Source organism: Tamandua tetradactyla, chromosome 8, assembly GCF_023851605.1.
Source record: "Tamandua tetradactyla isolate mTamTet1 chromosome 8, mTamTet1.pri, whole genome shotgun sequence".
Classification (NCBI taxonomy): domain Eukaryota; kingdom Metazoa; phylum Chordata; class Mammalia; order Pilosa; family Myrmecophagidae; genus Tamandua; species Tamandua tetradactyla.
Window position 1 is genome coordinate 77,761,566 of NC_135334.1, and position 14,703 is coordinate 77,776,268.

At 35.5% G+C, this 14,703-nt stretch overlaps 2 protein-coding genes across 2 annotated transcripts; both read right to left on the bottom strand.

Annotated features, from left to right (window-relative positions):
- Window positions 1-306: 306 nt before the first annotated feature.
- LOC143645181 (olfactory receptor 52A1-like) lies at window positions 307-1,257 on the bottom strand. Its single transcript, XM_077114753.1, has one exon. It carries the CDS (start codon window positions 1,255-1,257, stop codon window positions 307-309), a length of 951 nt encoding a protein of 316 aa, XP_076970868.1.
- Window positions 1,258-13,584: 12,327 nt separating this feature from the next.
- On the bottom strand, window positions 13,585-14,523 carry LOC143645182 (olfactory receptor 52A1-like). Its single transcript, XM_077114754.1, has one exon. It carries the CDS (start codon window positions 14,521-14,523, stop codon window positions 13,585-13,587), a length of 939 nt encoding a protein of 312 aa, XP_076970869.1.
- Window positions 14,524-14,703: the final 180 nt, after the last annotated feature.

Sequence of the window (14,703 nt, forward strand, 5' to 3'; positions counted from 1 at the left end):
TGAAAGAGAAATCTCAAGCAGGGACTTATATAAATAAAAGAGAAAGATATACATTCATTATTTTACTTTCTTGACATATTTGTCTTTCGTTATTCAGGAAGCCACTAAGTCCTTATTGAGGGATAGCTATAATAGGATATGTTGATCAGAAGACAGCATTTGTGCTGGAAAATTCAAATAAAAATTAAAAGCATTTTATTTATTTAAAAATAAAAAGTGCAAAATTCAAGTACCTCAAATTATTTGATGTTTCTTTTATTTTGAAAATGAATGCTGTACATAAAGAAAAAAACCAACAGCTATGATTCAAGGAGGATTTAAAGGGCAGACTATTCTGACCATGTGAATGCGGATCTGCTTGGTCTTTATACCATAGACGAGTGGATTGAGAAATGGAGGGAATAGCAAGTAAATGCTAGAAAACAGGATATGGATATAAGGGGGAATATGAGAGCCAAACCTATGTGTGAAGAAGGAGAAGAAGGCTAGGAGGTAGAGTTGCAGGAAGACACAGATGTGAGCAATGCAGGTATTGAATGCCTTAAACCTAGCTTCCTTCTGGGGCAAATGAAAAACTGTGAGAAATATCTGGATATAGGACAAAGCAATGAATATGAGGTCAAACCCTGCAACACTGAAGGCCACAAACAAACCATAGATCTTGTTCACCTGGACATTTTCTGCAGCTAGTTTCACAATGGCCATATGCTCACAGTAAGAGTGGGAGATGACTGTTGTATGATAAAATTGAAGCCGACACTTTATCAGTACAAGACATGGGGCTACAAGAATGGCAGCTCTAAGTATAACTACAGCTCCTATTTGGGTGAGCAGCCGGCGTGTGAAGACGGTGGCATGTCTCAGTGGATAACAGATGGCAACATAACGGTCCAGGGCCATGGCCAGCAGGATGCCTGACTCTGTGCACTGAAACGTGTGTATAAGCCACATTTGTAGTAAACAGGAATCGAAATAGATCTCTGGCATGTGGAACCAGAAGATTCCAAGCATTGTGGGCATGATGCTGCTACCAAGGGCAATATCTGTGGCTCCTAGCATACCTAGAAATATGTACATGGGCTCATGGAGGCTGCGTTCAGATTTGATGATGTACAGAAGCAAAGAATTTCCAACCATAGCAATGATGTACATGGCACAGAATGGAATCCCAATCCAGCACTGCACAGACTCTAGTCCTGGAATTCCTCTTAGTGTCAATACAGAAGGCATGAAGACTGTAATGTTGGAAATGGGCATAATTCCCTTGGTGTTCCTGTTGCAGAAAAAGGTTTTTCATCAGTACTGATGTTTCTCTCCTCCTTCCTATTTTATAGAAACAACATATAGAGTCTGTCTGATTTTGGTACAATTTAAAGATTATATCATTCAGCTTATTCATATTATTCATGGAAAAATTCAAATGCCTGGAGACACATCATAGTTTTCAGTAGAGGCATCTACAATCACTATGTCATAGTAAGATGATCTGTGCATGGCAGATAGATTGCCTTTAGAACTAGCAAATCACCTGGATTAGGAAATTACATTCTTACCTGACTCTTACTTCCCTTCCAGACCTGTTAACAAAAAAATCAGAGTTGTTTATTTTGCTTATAATGGTATTATTAACAGAGTTGTTGATTTTCTACATAGCCCACCTGCATTCTGACTACTCTTGTAATCTGTTATTCCCAATTTTCTTTCACTTATCTACTGTCAGTTTAGACAGGCAATTTCCCAACCTCTGACCAGTCGATTCCCAAGGCTATATGTTACTGTATCTATATCTATATCATCTGCATCTCTGTATGCTTGGATGTCCTTTCAAAAAAATGTGAAAGAAGAGTCTTTAGAAAAAATTCATTCAAATGTATACATTTTCAGTAGACAGGCCTTAAGTTCCCACCTTTTTCAGCTTTCTAGAAAAACTGTATTTCGTTTGCCCATATTTATAAGAGCTGACATCCTTTAAATTAGCTGTGTGCTTAAAATAGAAAGCATAAACATTTGCATGCACATTGCAAAGTGAACAGAGAGAAATAACGTCTAGATTACAAGGGAATGGGCAGCAGCAATGCATGAGCTGATAGGACTTGTTTCTGGAGAAATGAATTATGTGGAAAAATAATGGAATATGTAACTAGCCAGAATAGAAACCATTGTCTAGGGTTCAACTTCATGGCTACCATTAGCCTAAGATTTGGCCAAATTATGGTTATCGGTTTTAATGAAATTCAGATACTCTAGAAAGGAAATCATTTTATGAGTGTGTTCATAAGCAAATTCAAGAGAATAAACAGGTAAAAGTGACAGATATAAGTTACTTAAAAGGGGTCGAATATAGAACTAATTGTACTATACAATCTGACATATTAAAAATTATTAAGAAGAACATGGGCTAAATGTATTGAAAATCAATGTACTGTGATTGAATTTTTAAATACCTTGGCCCCTTATATCTTCTCTGAGTTTTCCTCTAATAAAAATAATTGGGTTTTAAAGTTATGAATCTGAACCAATAAATTCTCAAACTGTGCATGACAGAAACGTTTTAGACTCTGTGAAGAGTACAGTTGGGTTATTTCATTCTTTTTTAGACTCCCCAGTAAAATTATTTTCAAATCATGCCATTAAGCATCTAACTAGCTAATGACATGTTCTTAAGCAAAATAGCATTTATAAAGTGGCACTGGCTTATGCTGCTAAATTGCAAGTGACAGGAAGAAGTCAGTTGTGACTCTATTATGTGTGGAAAGCTTTATCCCCCAACTTGCATTCAGAATAGTCAGTGAACTAAGTACGCTAATTTCCTGAGGTTTGCCCCCATGCTCAATTCTATGACTGCCTGATATACAAACCAATGACACTTCCTAAAAGGAGCAAAACATTTCTTGTCCTAAGTTAGTCACAATTGGAATAAGCATTCTCAAGAGTCATCACCGTGTCTGATAAGCTCCACAGTAAACTGCTGTGGTGAGACTCACTTGAATTTTCATGATCTCGGGTGGCAGGTAGGAAATTACATAAGCATCTGAGCAATGAGTACCAACTTACTGAGAATTAAGTGACCGTTGGCATAATGAAGCTAAATCAGTAATGTGCACTGGGATGATTTTTTCTCTTACCAGATTCATGAATGATATTGTCCCTTGTCATTTATGTTTCGCTCATCACCTCCATTTTCCTCAGGGCTTCCAGAAATATAATCACACTTTTTGTGTTCTGAAATGACTTACTATCTCCACTCACTGTACAGTGGTGAATTAATGCAAAGAATTCAAAGTCATTTGATGGCAGAACCAGCTGCCAAGACATCTTCTGGGATAGAGCTGCATATTCTGCAAACCAAATACCCCTCTTACTCCACAGCTCTTTCAATCATGTTTGAATGTTGATCATCCAACAAAACTCATAGCAAGACCTCTGGAATTGTTGGAAAAAGTAGAAATTTATTTAGGTCAAATTGGAAAACAAAGCTGGTAGCACCAGTTTTTATGTTCCGAAATGATAGTGTGAATAAGGAGGAGGAGTTCTGAACACGAGATGAGGGATTTTTCCAGCCACTAACCAAGACGCTCTGGGACACAGAAGATTTTATGTTAACCCTCTTGGGTTCACTAAAATCCCTGAAATAACTCTGGCATTTGCAGAAAACTCCTCATTCTCTCCTTTTTTCCTTCCCCACGGGCTCAAGGCAGAGTAATTCATCCGTACAAGATTTCTTTTCGTAAGGTAACATATATATATACTCAAAGGTATTTGACATAATGTTAAGAGATAAACAAAATTATGGGAAATACTTTCGGTGGTGCAGTGTACACAGACTAGATTTGAGGTAGAATAAGAATAATAAATAATAATGAAAAGCCAATATGCTCTTTCTAGAAATTCCCCTGAGAAGTGAAGAGAAACAATATATTTAGAGGGTAGATAAATGTCAGCTAATTTTCAGCTCAGTAATGAATCACTAAAACTAATTTAGACTATTCATCATTTTGGTCCCTACTTCTCCTCTTCTATCGAATTCCTTCAAATTTTGCTGCTTCCCAAAGTAATTGATCAAGTCGTTTTCACCCTCAAACTATGCAAACTTCTAAGTAATTCCATTTAGTCACAAGACTTTTTCAAGTCACCTTCATTATGCTAACTCCCAAAACAGTATTTCCAGCTAGGATTTATTCTCTCTGTTCCAGACACATTGAGTACAAGTGTCATCATCCTGATTTGATATTATGTATCATGTTCTTTGAAAAGCTCTCCACACCCACTTTCTTTAGCTCTAATATGAGTAAACCAACATTTTTTTCTACTTTATTAGCAATTTTTAGAAATATCTTCATGCATAGGTCAATACTTACTGATCTAGATAATTTTTGGTTAAACCAATAAATATACATTAAAGAATCATGAATCCTAATTTCTTTCCCCAAACCTATAGATATGTATTCATTAAGAACAATATATCAACCTGGTACCTAAGGTTTTCAAAAATGTAAAATCGATTAGACTATTTTCTGTCAATTCTTTATTAAAACAAACAAATGTAAACAAATCTATTTAAAAATGAATACAGTGTGGTTTTGACAGTGGTTCAGTGGCAGAATTCTTGCCTGCCAAGCCAGAGATCCTGGTACTTGCCCATGTAAAAAAATATATATTTATATATATCTATATATATAGTATAGATATATTTAGATATAAAACATGAAAGAGCTAAACTTTGATGAAAGCAAGTTTGTTTATTTGTTTTTTGTAGGCATAGGAAAAATATTCACTTGTTCCCAAAACGTTTTTGTGCACAGAATAATATGACCCAGTCAGAACCTTATTTCATCAATTTGCTTAGAGCAATATTTCCATAAATTCTTCTTCCATTTTCTTTCGCTAAAGGATACATCACATCTATGAAGTGACAGCTGATATTCTTCATTTTAGATCTCAATACCAAGAAATATTTTCTTTCCTTACTATATGAGTAACTCTATCTTCTTTTTCATTGACCTGTGAGATATGCAAAGTCAAATCTGAATCTAAACCAAACCATCATAAGGTGAATAACATTTTTTATTTTGATTTTTTTCCAAAACACCATCAAAGTTATTTTTTTTTCATCCTGGAAATTATGTGGTTTCTTTTACTTACTTTTATTGTACTGTTTTGTTTGATTGAGTTTTATTTTGTTACCTGTGCTTGTCACTTATAGTATTCCCTGGGATGCAGACTCAGAGATGGAGAATAATGGATCAGGAGATTGATTAAATAATATCTGAAAGTAATATCCGTGAAATGAAGGAGAGGAAGCTGAATTGGGCCAAATGAGAAGTTGAGTTTTGTTTTATTTCTACCTATGACTCTGATGACTCTCCAGAGTCTTCCGAAGCTTTGATGATACTCAAAAGTCACCCTAAGATGGAGCAAATGTACTGTTTTTATTCCCTCAGATCAGTAATTCACTATATAGAGCCCTGTGTCTCTGTTCTAGTTTGCCAAAGCTGCCAGAATGCATCATACCAGATATGGATTGGCTTTTAATAAAAGGGGATTTATTTAGTTAAAAATGTATAGTTCTCATGTTTTTCTGGGGTAAATAGCTTCAAACTGCCACATGTACCTATTTTTCTTATATATAAAATGGGACCAATGATTCCTTTTCAGTTTATCTAATAGGACGTCTTTTAAGGATCAACAGAATGTATGAACATGGGTGTATTTTGAATTCTAGAGCTGTAATAGAGTTCTGTAAGAATAAATGTAAAGAACCATGTTGGGAAAAAAAAACAAACAAACATATAGTTCTTCAGAGGAAAGGCAGCTAACTTTCATCTGAGGTTCTTTCTTACACAGAAAGGCACAGGGCAATCTCTGCTGGCCTTGTCTCCAAGCCTTTGGGTTCCAACAGCTTTCCCTGGGATGCTTCCTTTCTGTATCTCCAAAGGTCTGAGCTGAGCTGTGAGTGCTGAGATGAGGTATACTGAGCTGCAGGGGCTGTGTTGCCTTGAGCACTCTCATTTAAGCTTCCAGCCAATTAAATCAAGCATCATTCATTGCAGCAGGCATGCCTCCTAGCGACTGCAGATGTAATCAGCAACAGATGAGCTTCACATGCCTTTGGCTCACATCCACAGCAACAGAACTAGGAACCTTCACCTGGCCAAGTTGGCACCTAATCTTAACTATCACATTCCCTAACTGACAAATCTGTCCCAGAATATATATGTATAACCATCATAATGAATCATGGGACATTACTGCTAGAAGAGGCCCAATGTAGTTGACTTGTTACCACCTGCTATCCTGTTGTTCTCCTTGAGGGCTAGTACCATTTCAGGAGTTCAGAGTTGTGCATTTGGTAATGGGAAAGAAATGTGAATACTTCTTATCGCAAAGAACTTCCACCAGACACAACCCTCTGGAGATAAAAGGAACATCTTAGTTAATGGCAGTTTGGTGCTTGCCTGCCTGTGGAGCTGGGTCAGGTTGTTAAATTGCAGTCCATGCTGTCGGAAATCCTGCATTGCCCCATCCTTGCCATGTTGGCCTCGTGGTTCAGGAGCATATGTGGCAGCAGTGGTGTGATTGATAAAAGCAGCTAGCTGACATCACGGTTTCAAGTAATATGTTCTCTTCCATGCCTTTTTTCTCCAGAGGATTATGTCTGGTGGAAATTCTATGCGATAAGAAGTAGTCACATTTCTTTCCCGCTACCAAATACACATCCATATGCATCTAACATGATCTCCTTTTCATTGATTTTTCCATTCTTGCTCATCCATATTATTGCCCATCTAGCCAAATACATGCCTTTATTCATAAGCCTCCATATGGTCTAACCTGGAACCAGTTCATTTTTCATGTGTAACGGATGACCGGGCACGCTGCCGAAAAGTCTGCTCATAGAGGTTTCCCCTCCCTACAGTTTTTCAAGATCATTTCTGTGCAGTCACCACATGTTTTAAGTTTTACCCACTTCCTTATTAAAGTAACCAATCCATGAACTAATTTTAGGATCATATCATGCTGTCATAATGGATCTTCTATGTGGCCCTAAGTTTGAGAAGAAGCAGAAGTGCTGGCACCGCATTGATCAATGACATGGAAATAAAGACTGCCAATGGATGTAAATTGCCCAAGCTTTTCAGTTCTGTTGGTGTTTCATTCTTAATAAACCATTTCTATTTTATGTTTGACTTCGAGATTACATCTCTGATTTAGAGATTACAATAAGTGCCAGATTTAGGGGGCAGTTCTGCTCATGTGGTCAATTTGTGTTTTGAATTAGGTTCTCCATCTGTACCAGGAATCAGTAGCATGCTAGAACATGCATTTCAAAAGGATTAAATAATCCATTACAGATGGTTAGCCATACTCCAGAAGCTAGTTGATGTATTGTGATTTACTAATTGAGGCATATGATAACTATCTCATGACATCTTTTCCCACCACTCACATGTCTCTCTAATACCATATGACATGCCAGATCAACTGACTCAATAGGCAGAATTACTTGCTTGTACTTTATGCTGGTTTGAAAGGATGTATGTACCTTAGGAAAGCCATGTTTTAAGCCTAAACAATCTTGTGGGAGCAACGGTTTCTTCTAATCCCTTTTCAGTACTGGAGGTTGGAAATTTAATTAGATTATCTCCATAGAGATGTGACTCAAACAAATGTGGGTATTAAACTTGATTAGGTGGAGATGCGTCTCCACCCGTTCCGGGTGGGTCTTGATTACTTTGCTGGATCCTTTAAAAGAGGAAGCATTTATGGAAAAGGCTTGAGATGCTGGGAGAACAAAGAATGATGATAGAACAATGAGAGAGCTGTAACAGAAACAGCCATGAGAACCACAGAGTCCACTAACCAGAGACCTTTGGAGATGAAGAAGGAAAATGCTTCCCGGGGAGCTTCATGAAGCCAGGAGAGAAAGCTAGCAGACATTACTATGTTTGCCATGTGTTCTTCCAGTTGAGAAAAAAATGCCGAACGTTATTGGCCTTCTTGAACCAAGGTGTCTTTCCCTGGACACCTTAGATTGGACATTTCTATAGACTTGCTTTAATTGGGACATTTTATCAGCCTTAGAACTGTAACTACCAACTTATTAAATTCCCCTTTTTAAAAGTCATTCCATTTCTAGTATATTGCTTTCTGGCAGCTGGCAATCTAGAACAAACCTGCTTAGAAGTCCTTTCCTGATCTTGACCACATTCAAAACTGATAGTCTTTAGAATCACTCTTATGTAAGCCAAGGGAGGAATCTTTGACGTAGAACATGCTTTCTCTATAACTCCATGAGAACTAACAATTTCTCTTTTCCTTTTCATGATAGGAGGTGGAAATGAATTAATTAGTTTCTCTAATGTTTATGAATCATCCCAGTATGCTCCAGTAAACTCTTACCTAAAAATTTATTGATTTAATGGGCACTTGTATTTTCAAAGGGTTTTACCACTAACCCTCACAAGCCTATGTATCTTTTAAATTTATTTTTTATAATATTGAGCACATGTATATTAACAAACTCTAATACACTTGATATTTCTTACTTAAACAGTCAGACTATCATAATGCCATTCACATGATAGATCAATGTGATGGCTGTAGGCTATCTAGCCAGTCCATTTCTCTCTTGGGACAGAGGACAGAAAAGGGTGACAAATGTCCTGGAATTTGATGATGTTAACAGTTTCACAAGTTAGATGTAACAGTTGTAGACAGATAAATAATAGGATACATAGATACATAGGTAGGTGGACAAACAGATAGATAGATAGATAGATACAACAGATATATTTTTGAACTCAATATGAGTATAATAGAGACAAGATACCTCTTTTCCCCTAAATATTTCAGTATGTGTATTTCCTAAGGTGCAGGACAATCTGGTACACAGCCACAGTATTGCAATTGTATTCAATAAATTGAAATTGAATTGTACTATAACCTAATTTACAGTCCAAATTCAAAATTAGACAACTGTTTAAATAACTACTTTTGCACTCTTTTTTTTTTTCTTTTTTGTCTAAAATGACATCAAGAACATGTGGTATAGATTCCTTTAATCAGCAACAGTTCTCCTGCTTGTCTTTTCTTTTCTTGATCTTATTTTTCTGCTATGTCCCTTGTTAGGATTCTTTGATATTCCCTGATGATTAGATTCATGTAAGTGGTTTTGTTTTGTTTTTCTTCAAATAATAAGATTCCTTTCTTCATTCACCAAACCCAGTATACTCTATGATATCTGTTTAATCAAATATTAGTGATTTTAGTTTTGGTCACTTGGTAAATGAGATGGCATACACATTTCTTCCTTGTAGAGTTAGTCTTTTTCTCTCTGTAATTCACAAACAATTTGTGGGGAAATATTTTGAGACTATGTAAATAATCATTTCCTCATCATATTTTCACTCATTGGTTTCATCATTCTACAGATGAATTTCAACATTCATCATTCCTTTTTTTTTTATTATTTGAGATTATTAAAAGGAAGAGCTTTTCCTTCAACACTTTATTTATTTACTATGACATTCATATCCATATGGACTCATGGATTCTGATTTTGTTTAATGTGTATTTCCTTATTGTTCTAATTATTTTGATGGTCAAATTGACTTTATTTAGCCAGAGAGTATCCCTTCCAACTGGATCTTCTGTCCTTTGGGCATATTCTCAATAGCACATTGAGTATTTCCTAACTTTCTCTACATAGTTTTCTAAATCTTTAAGCTTTCCCTAATTTTTCTTAACAGTGTTTTGTAAATATTTTGTAAATATTTTTTGTAAATATTTTCATTTGTAAAAACAAATCATTGTTTTCTTTTTATTTTGTTGGGAAAATACATCTTTTATAAGGGTTTTTTTGTTGTTTTTTCACTCAGTGGAAACATCAGGTGTTTAAAAATTTCCTATTTGTTTTCAGTATGTAGAATTACAAGTAACATGTATGTAGACATTGTATCTTATAATCTTGCCAAATTCTCTTACCAATTTATAGTATTAAATTTATTGGGACACACATTAGGCTCATTAAAAAAAAGTGGCTGTTACAAATAAAGCTTTTGTAAATGTACTGCATATGTTGGCTTCAGCCTCACACACAGGATGAGTACAGTTTCCAGTCTCTGCTCCAGTCCTCTGTTGCTTTAAGATGATACCTAAATGACACAGAATCTCAGACTATGGGGCATAGGTACTTATCAGTACCTCATCCCACCTTTCATTTTCAATTTCACTTCTCAAATTGGAAGTTTAAAAAAAAAAGTTTTTGGATTATCATTTCAATGGTTGTGTATCAGCGAATTCCTCCAAGGTTTTTTGTTCTAAATACCCATTCTTCAGTGACTTCCAGATTTTAATTAAAGTTTCTATGAGGACCTGAATTATAGTTGCAGGCTTTCTCCCTTGAGTTCTGAATATTTTGTGGTTTATTCCTAGAAGTCGTAGTTGTAGGACCAAATATCAACTTGTGTTTTTAGTAATGTGTAAACGTAAGGACACAGCTTACTAGAAAAGCCAAATGAGGCCAATTCAAGCATCACGTGATGGTAGTACTAAATTTGGAGGGCTTCCTTTAAGATGGTAGAGACTTTGCCAGTAGCAGCAGCACAGTTCTCCTCCAATGAAAAAGAAAGGTAAAGATGAGCCAAATGTTGTAAGTTATTCTCCCTAAATGATATATTTAGATGAAGCACCTATAAAGACTAGAAGTGTTAATATATTATGGCTCTTTACCCCAAATATAGCACCAAGAATGAGAAGAATCAACTCTCACCCTAACTAGGTCAAAAATCAGTAGTAATAAACTCCGTTGTTTGTTTGAAATCACTCCTACTAAGAAATACCAGTGGCTTATAAAAAAAGTTGCTTAGAATTCTGAGGAGTAAAGATTTTGAACATAATTACTTCAATATTTATTCATCAAATATAAAGTTCAAGAAGGAAAAAAATGGACATAAATTAGAAAACATTTCTCAAAGGAAACACAATGTATTTCACAGAAATGGTATACAAATACTGAGACAGAAAAATATTTCACTTTGTGTTAAGTGCACATTATAAGGAAAACTACTTTTTATCTGTCATCTGTCAAAGGTTGAAATGTTTGATAAGAATCAGTTCTTTTTCAAGAGTACAAGCAAACAACTTGCTTTAGTCATTGTTGAAATGATACAATCTACACAGAGCTTAATTGTGAAATTTCTAAAAGTCATTAACAAGGAAACTGTACAAAATTCATTTCCTTTTTCCAAGGAATTTTATGTTCAAGAATATATCCCATAATTTTCCGGGTTCACGTATGTAAGAGTGAGGAGAGTCCTACCACTTGTCATTGCATTGACCTATTTTGTTCTCTATTCCATTTGTAGTTTGGAATTGGTACAAATAATTTTAACACTACAATGAGAGAACAATTTGAACTCATGACAGGACATTCTATAATCTATTGACAAATGCATATGCCAAATGTTCCCCAATTTCACCTTCTATCCCTGCATGGGTCCTATATTCCTACACGCCTTCCAGTGACTGCTAGAACTAGAAATTGTTATAAATATTTCAAAACTTTACCAAGTAAATTTAGAACTGTAGTAGTCCAGCCAAATCATCCTGCTGCCAGATTATGGCCTACAAGCTATGAATGGTTTTCGCAGATAGACATTTACAGTCAACCTTCTGATATAAATGTGACCACCACTTAAGACAAAAAAAAAGACAAATACCCATTTTTTTCATTAGTAGGCCTGAATAGTAAATATTACTATTCATTATATATAGTACATATACTGTACTCAAATATTATCATTATAATTGTATTTTAAATTCCATCAATGAAAATTTTGTGGAAATGTGTTTCCTCTTTGCTATATGAATGCCTACATAATATACTCAAATTTTTCTTCATGGCCAGCAAAACCTAAGTTATTCATTGTTTGGCCTTTTAAAGCAAAATATTGCTGATCCATAATCTAAAACAATAATAAATTATGCCTCATGTTATTTTGGTTTCATTCCAAAGGAAATTATATTATCTATGCAAAACAACAACATTTGGCAATCCAATTCTTTAGCCATCATCTCTCATATGTTTAATACTTAAAATAATCTCAAAAGATGCCACATGATAGCTTCTAGATTCATAAAGTGCTCATCTTGACATAGGTAAGTGATAAGATCCAGTCCAAAGAACCAGAAAGATCACCCACCAGCTATACAGCTTGAAGTTCAGTATTTATTACATAGGTGGTAAATTTGAAAAATCAAAGCTTGGACAACTGCATACATCTGAATATTTTCCATAATCTTTAAAAAATATTATCTCTGAACTTTAGGAATAACCTATTAACCTCAATTTCTCATGCCATTAAAGTTAGACTAACCACTATCTGTCATTGATGATGTAATAGACTTGACTTACTTAAAAGCATGTTGTTTACATCTACTGAAAGAGTGTGCTGATACATGCCTAATGAAAGCACACAAACACCACTAACCTTTCAAATAAAGAAACTGGTTGCATTAACAAATTTTGCCTTTCAGTATAAAGTCTAATATATTTTTCACAACATTCAAGGGCATTCTTGATATTTGTATTTTTATTGTCTCCTCAAATTTTACCCTGCATTCAAATTTGGGGGGAAAAATGTGCATTTCTCTTAACACAGAGTCTCTCATTAAAGCTCTTTAATCTTCTACCTCTACATGTGTGTCATTATTGCCTTGGCAACTCAAAATTATTTTCCAAGAGTCAGACTAATTGAAAACAATACAAACAGAGCAAAAGCACTTCTGCTGATGGCTTGCAGCTGCATTCCAATGGTTCATTGTCATTGTTAGTATCAGATCTCACTCATAATCTTACTCTGTCTTTTTATCTCTTTTTCTCTTCTAGGAACTTAAATCACAAGCCCTTGAAACACAAAGATGTGTTGAAATTAGTAGTGAATATATTTATAGTACTATAGGTTCTTGAAAATACTTGTGGCATAAATATAATAGTAAATTGCATAGGTAGTGGAAAACCAATTGATAGGTAAATTGAACACCTGAATTCTCATGTTCCTTCTCCATGTAAATTTCTGAAGACTCTGAAAATGTTTAAATTTTTAGAGTTTATCGTTCCAACAGTCTCAGAAAGACTTTTGACTGAAAAGCGAATTTAATATTCTCATCCTTAATTTTGTAATATCTAAGATTATCTAGTAACAATGAGAGGAAGCAACATTTTTTACTATAGTACCACGGAACAATGAATCATGGATGTTTCAATATTCAATGTGAGATATTTAATTCATCAGTCTTCTGGAGAAGGTTTCTAGAGGAAAAAACTTGAACAGGGAAAGATACTTATTCATTATTTTCTCTCTCCATACTTCTGATATTCAGTACTCAGGTAAGACTCACGAACTTATTGATGGATAGCTGTGATTGGAATGTTGAACTCAAAACATGCAACTACACTTAGAAAATCCAAGAAATATTAAATGATAAATCCAAACATCTCATCTAATTTGATGTTTGTTTTATTTTGAAAGTATGATAATATTCACAAATGAAGAAACTTGAAGGCATTAGTCAAGGCAAATTTTACAAACACAACATTTTAACCACATGGACGTGGATCTGTTTGGTGTTTATGCCATACACAAGTGGATTGAGAAATGGAGGGAACAGCAAGTAAATGCTAGAAAACAGGATATGGATATAAGGGGGAATATGAGACCCAAACCTATGTGTGAAGAAGGAGAAAAAGGCTAGGAGGTAGAATTCAAGGAACACACAGATGTGAGCAATGCAGGTATTAAATGCCTTCAACCTAGATTCCTTCTGGGGCAAACAAAAAACCGTGAGAAATATCTGGATATAGGAAAAGCTGATGAATGTGAGGTCAAACACTGCAACACTGAAGGCCACAAACAAGCCATAGATCTTGTTCACCTGGATATTTCCTGCAGCTAGTTTCACAATGGCCATATGCTCACAATAAGAGTGGGAGATGACTGTCGTATGATAAAATTGAAGCCGACACTTTATCAGTACAAGACATGGGGCTACAAGATTGGCAGCTCTAAGTATAACTACAGCTCCTATTTGGGTGAGCAGCTGGTGGGTGAAGAAAGTGGCATATCTCAGTGGATAACAGATGGCAACATAACAGTCCAGGGCCATGGCCACGAGGATGCCTGACTCTGTGCACTGCAACGTGTGTATAAGCCACATTTGCAGCAAACAGGAATCAAAATAGATCTCTGGCATATGAAACCAGAAGATTCCAAGCATTGTGGGCATTATGCTGCTACCAAGGGCAATATCTGTGGCTCCCAGCATGCCTAGGAAGAAGTACATGGGCTCATGGAGGCTGCACTCAGATTTGATAATGAACAGAAGCAAAGAATTTCCAACCATAGCAATGATGTACATGGCACCGAATGGAATCCCTATCCAGCACTGCACAGGCTCTAGTCCTGGGATGCCTACTAGTGTCAATACAGAAGGCATTAAGACTGTAAAGTTGGAAATGGACATAGTTTCCTCGGTGCTTGTATTGCAGAAAAAGAAGTTTTTTTCATCAGCACTGATGTTTCTCTTCTCTTCCTCTTTTTATCCAAGCTCAGCATATAGAGTGTCCGATTTTTGTATAATTTATGATCATATTTTCATCTTACTCATATTATTGATGGAAATATGCAGATCTCTAGAGACACA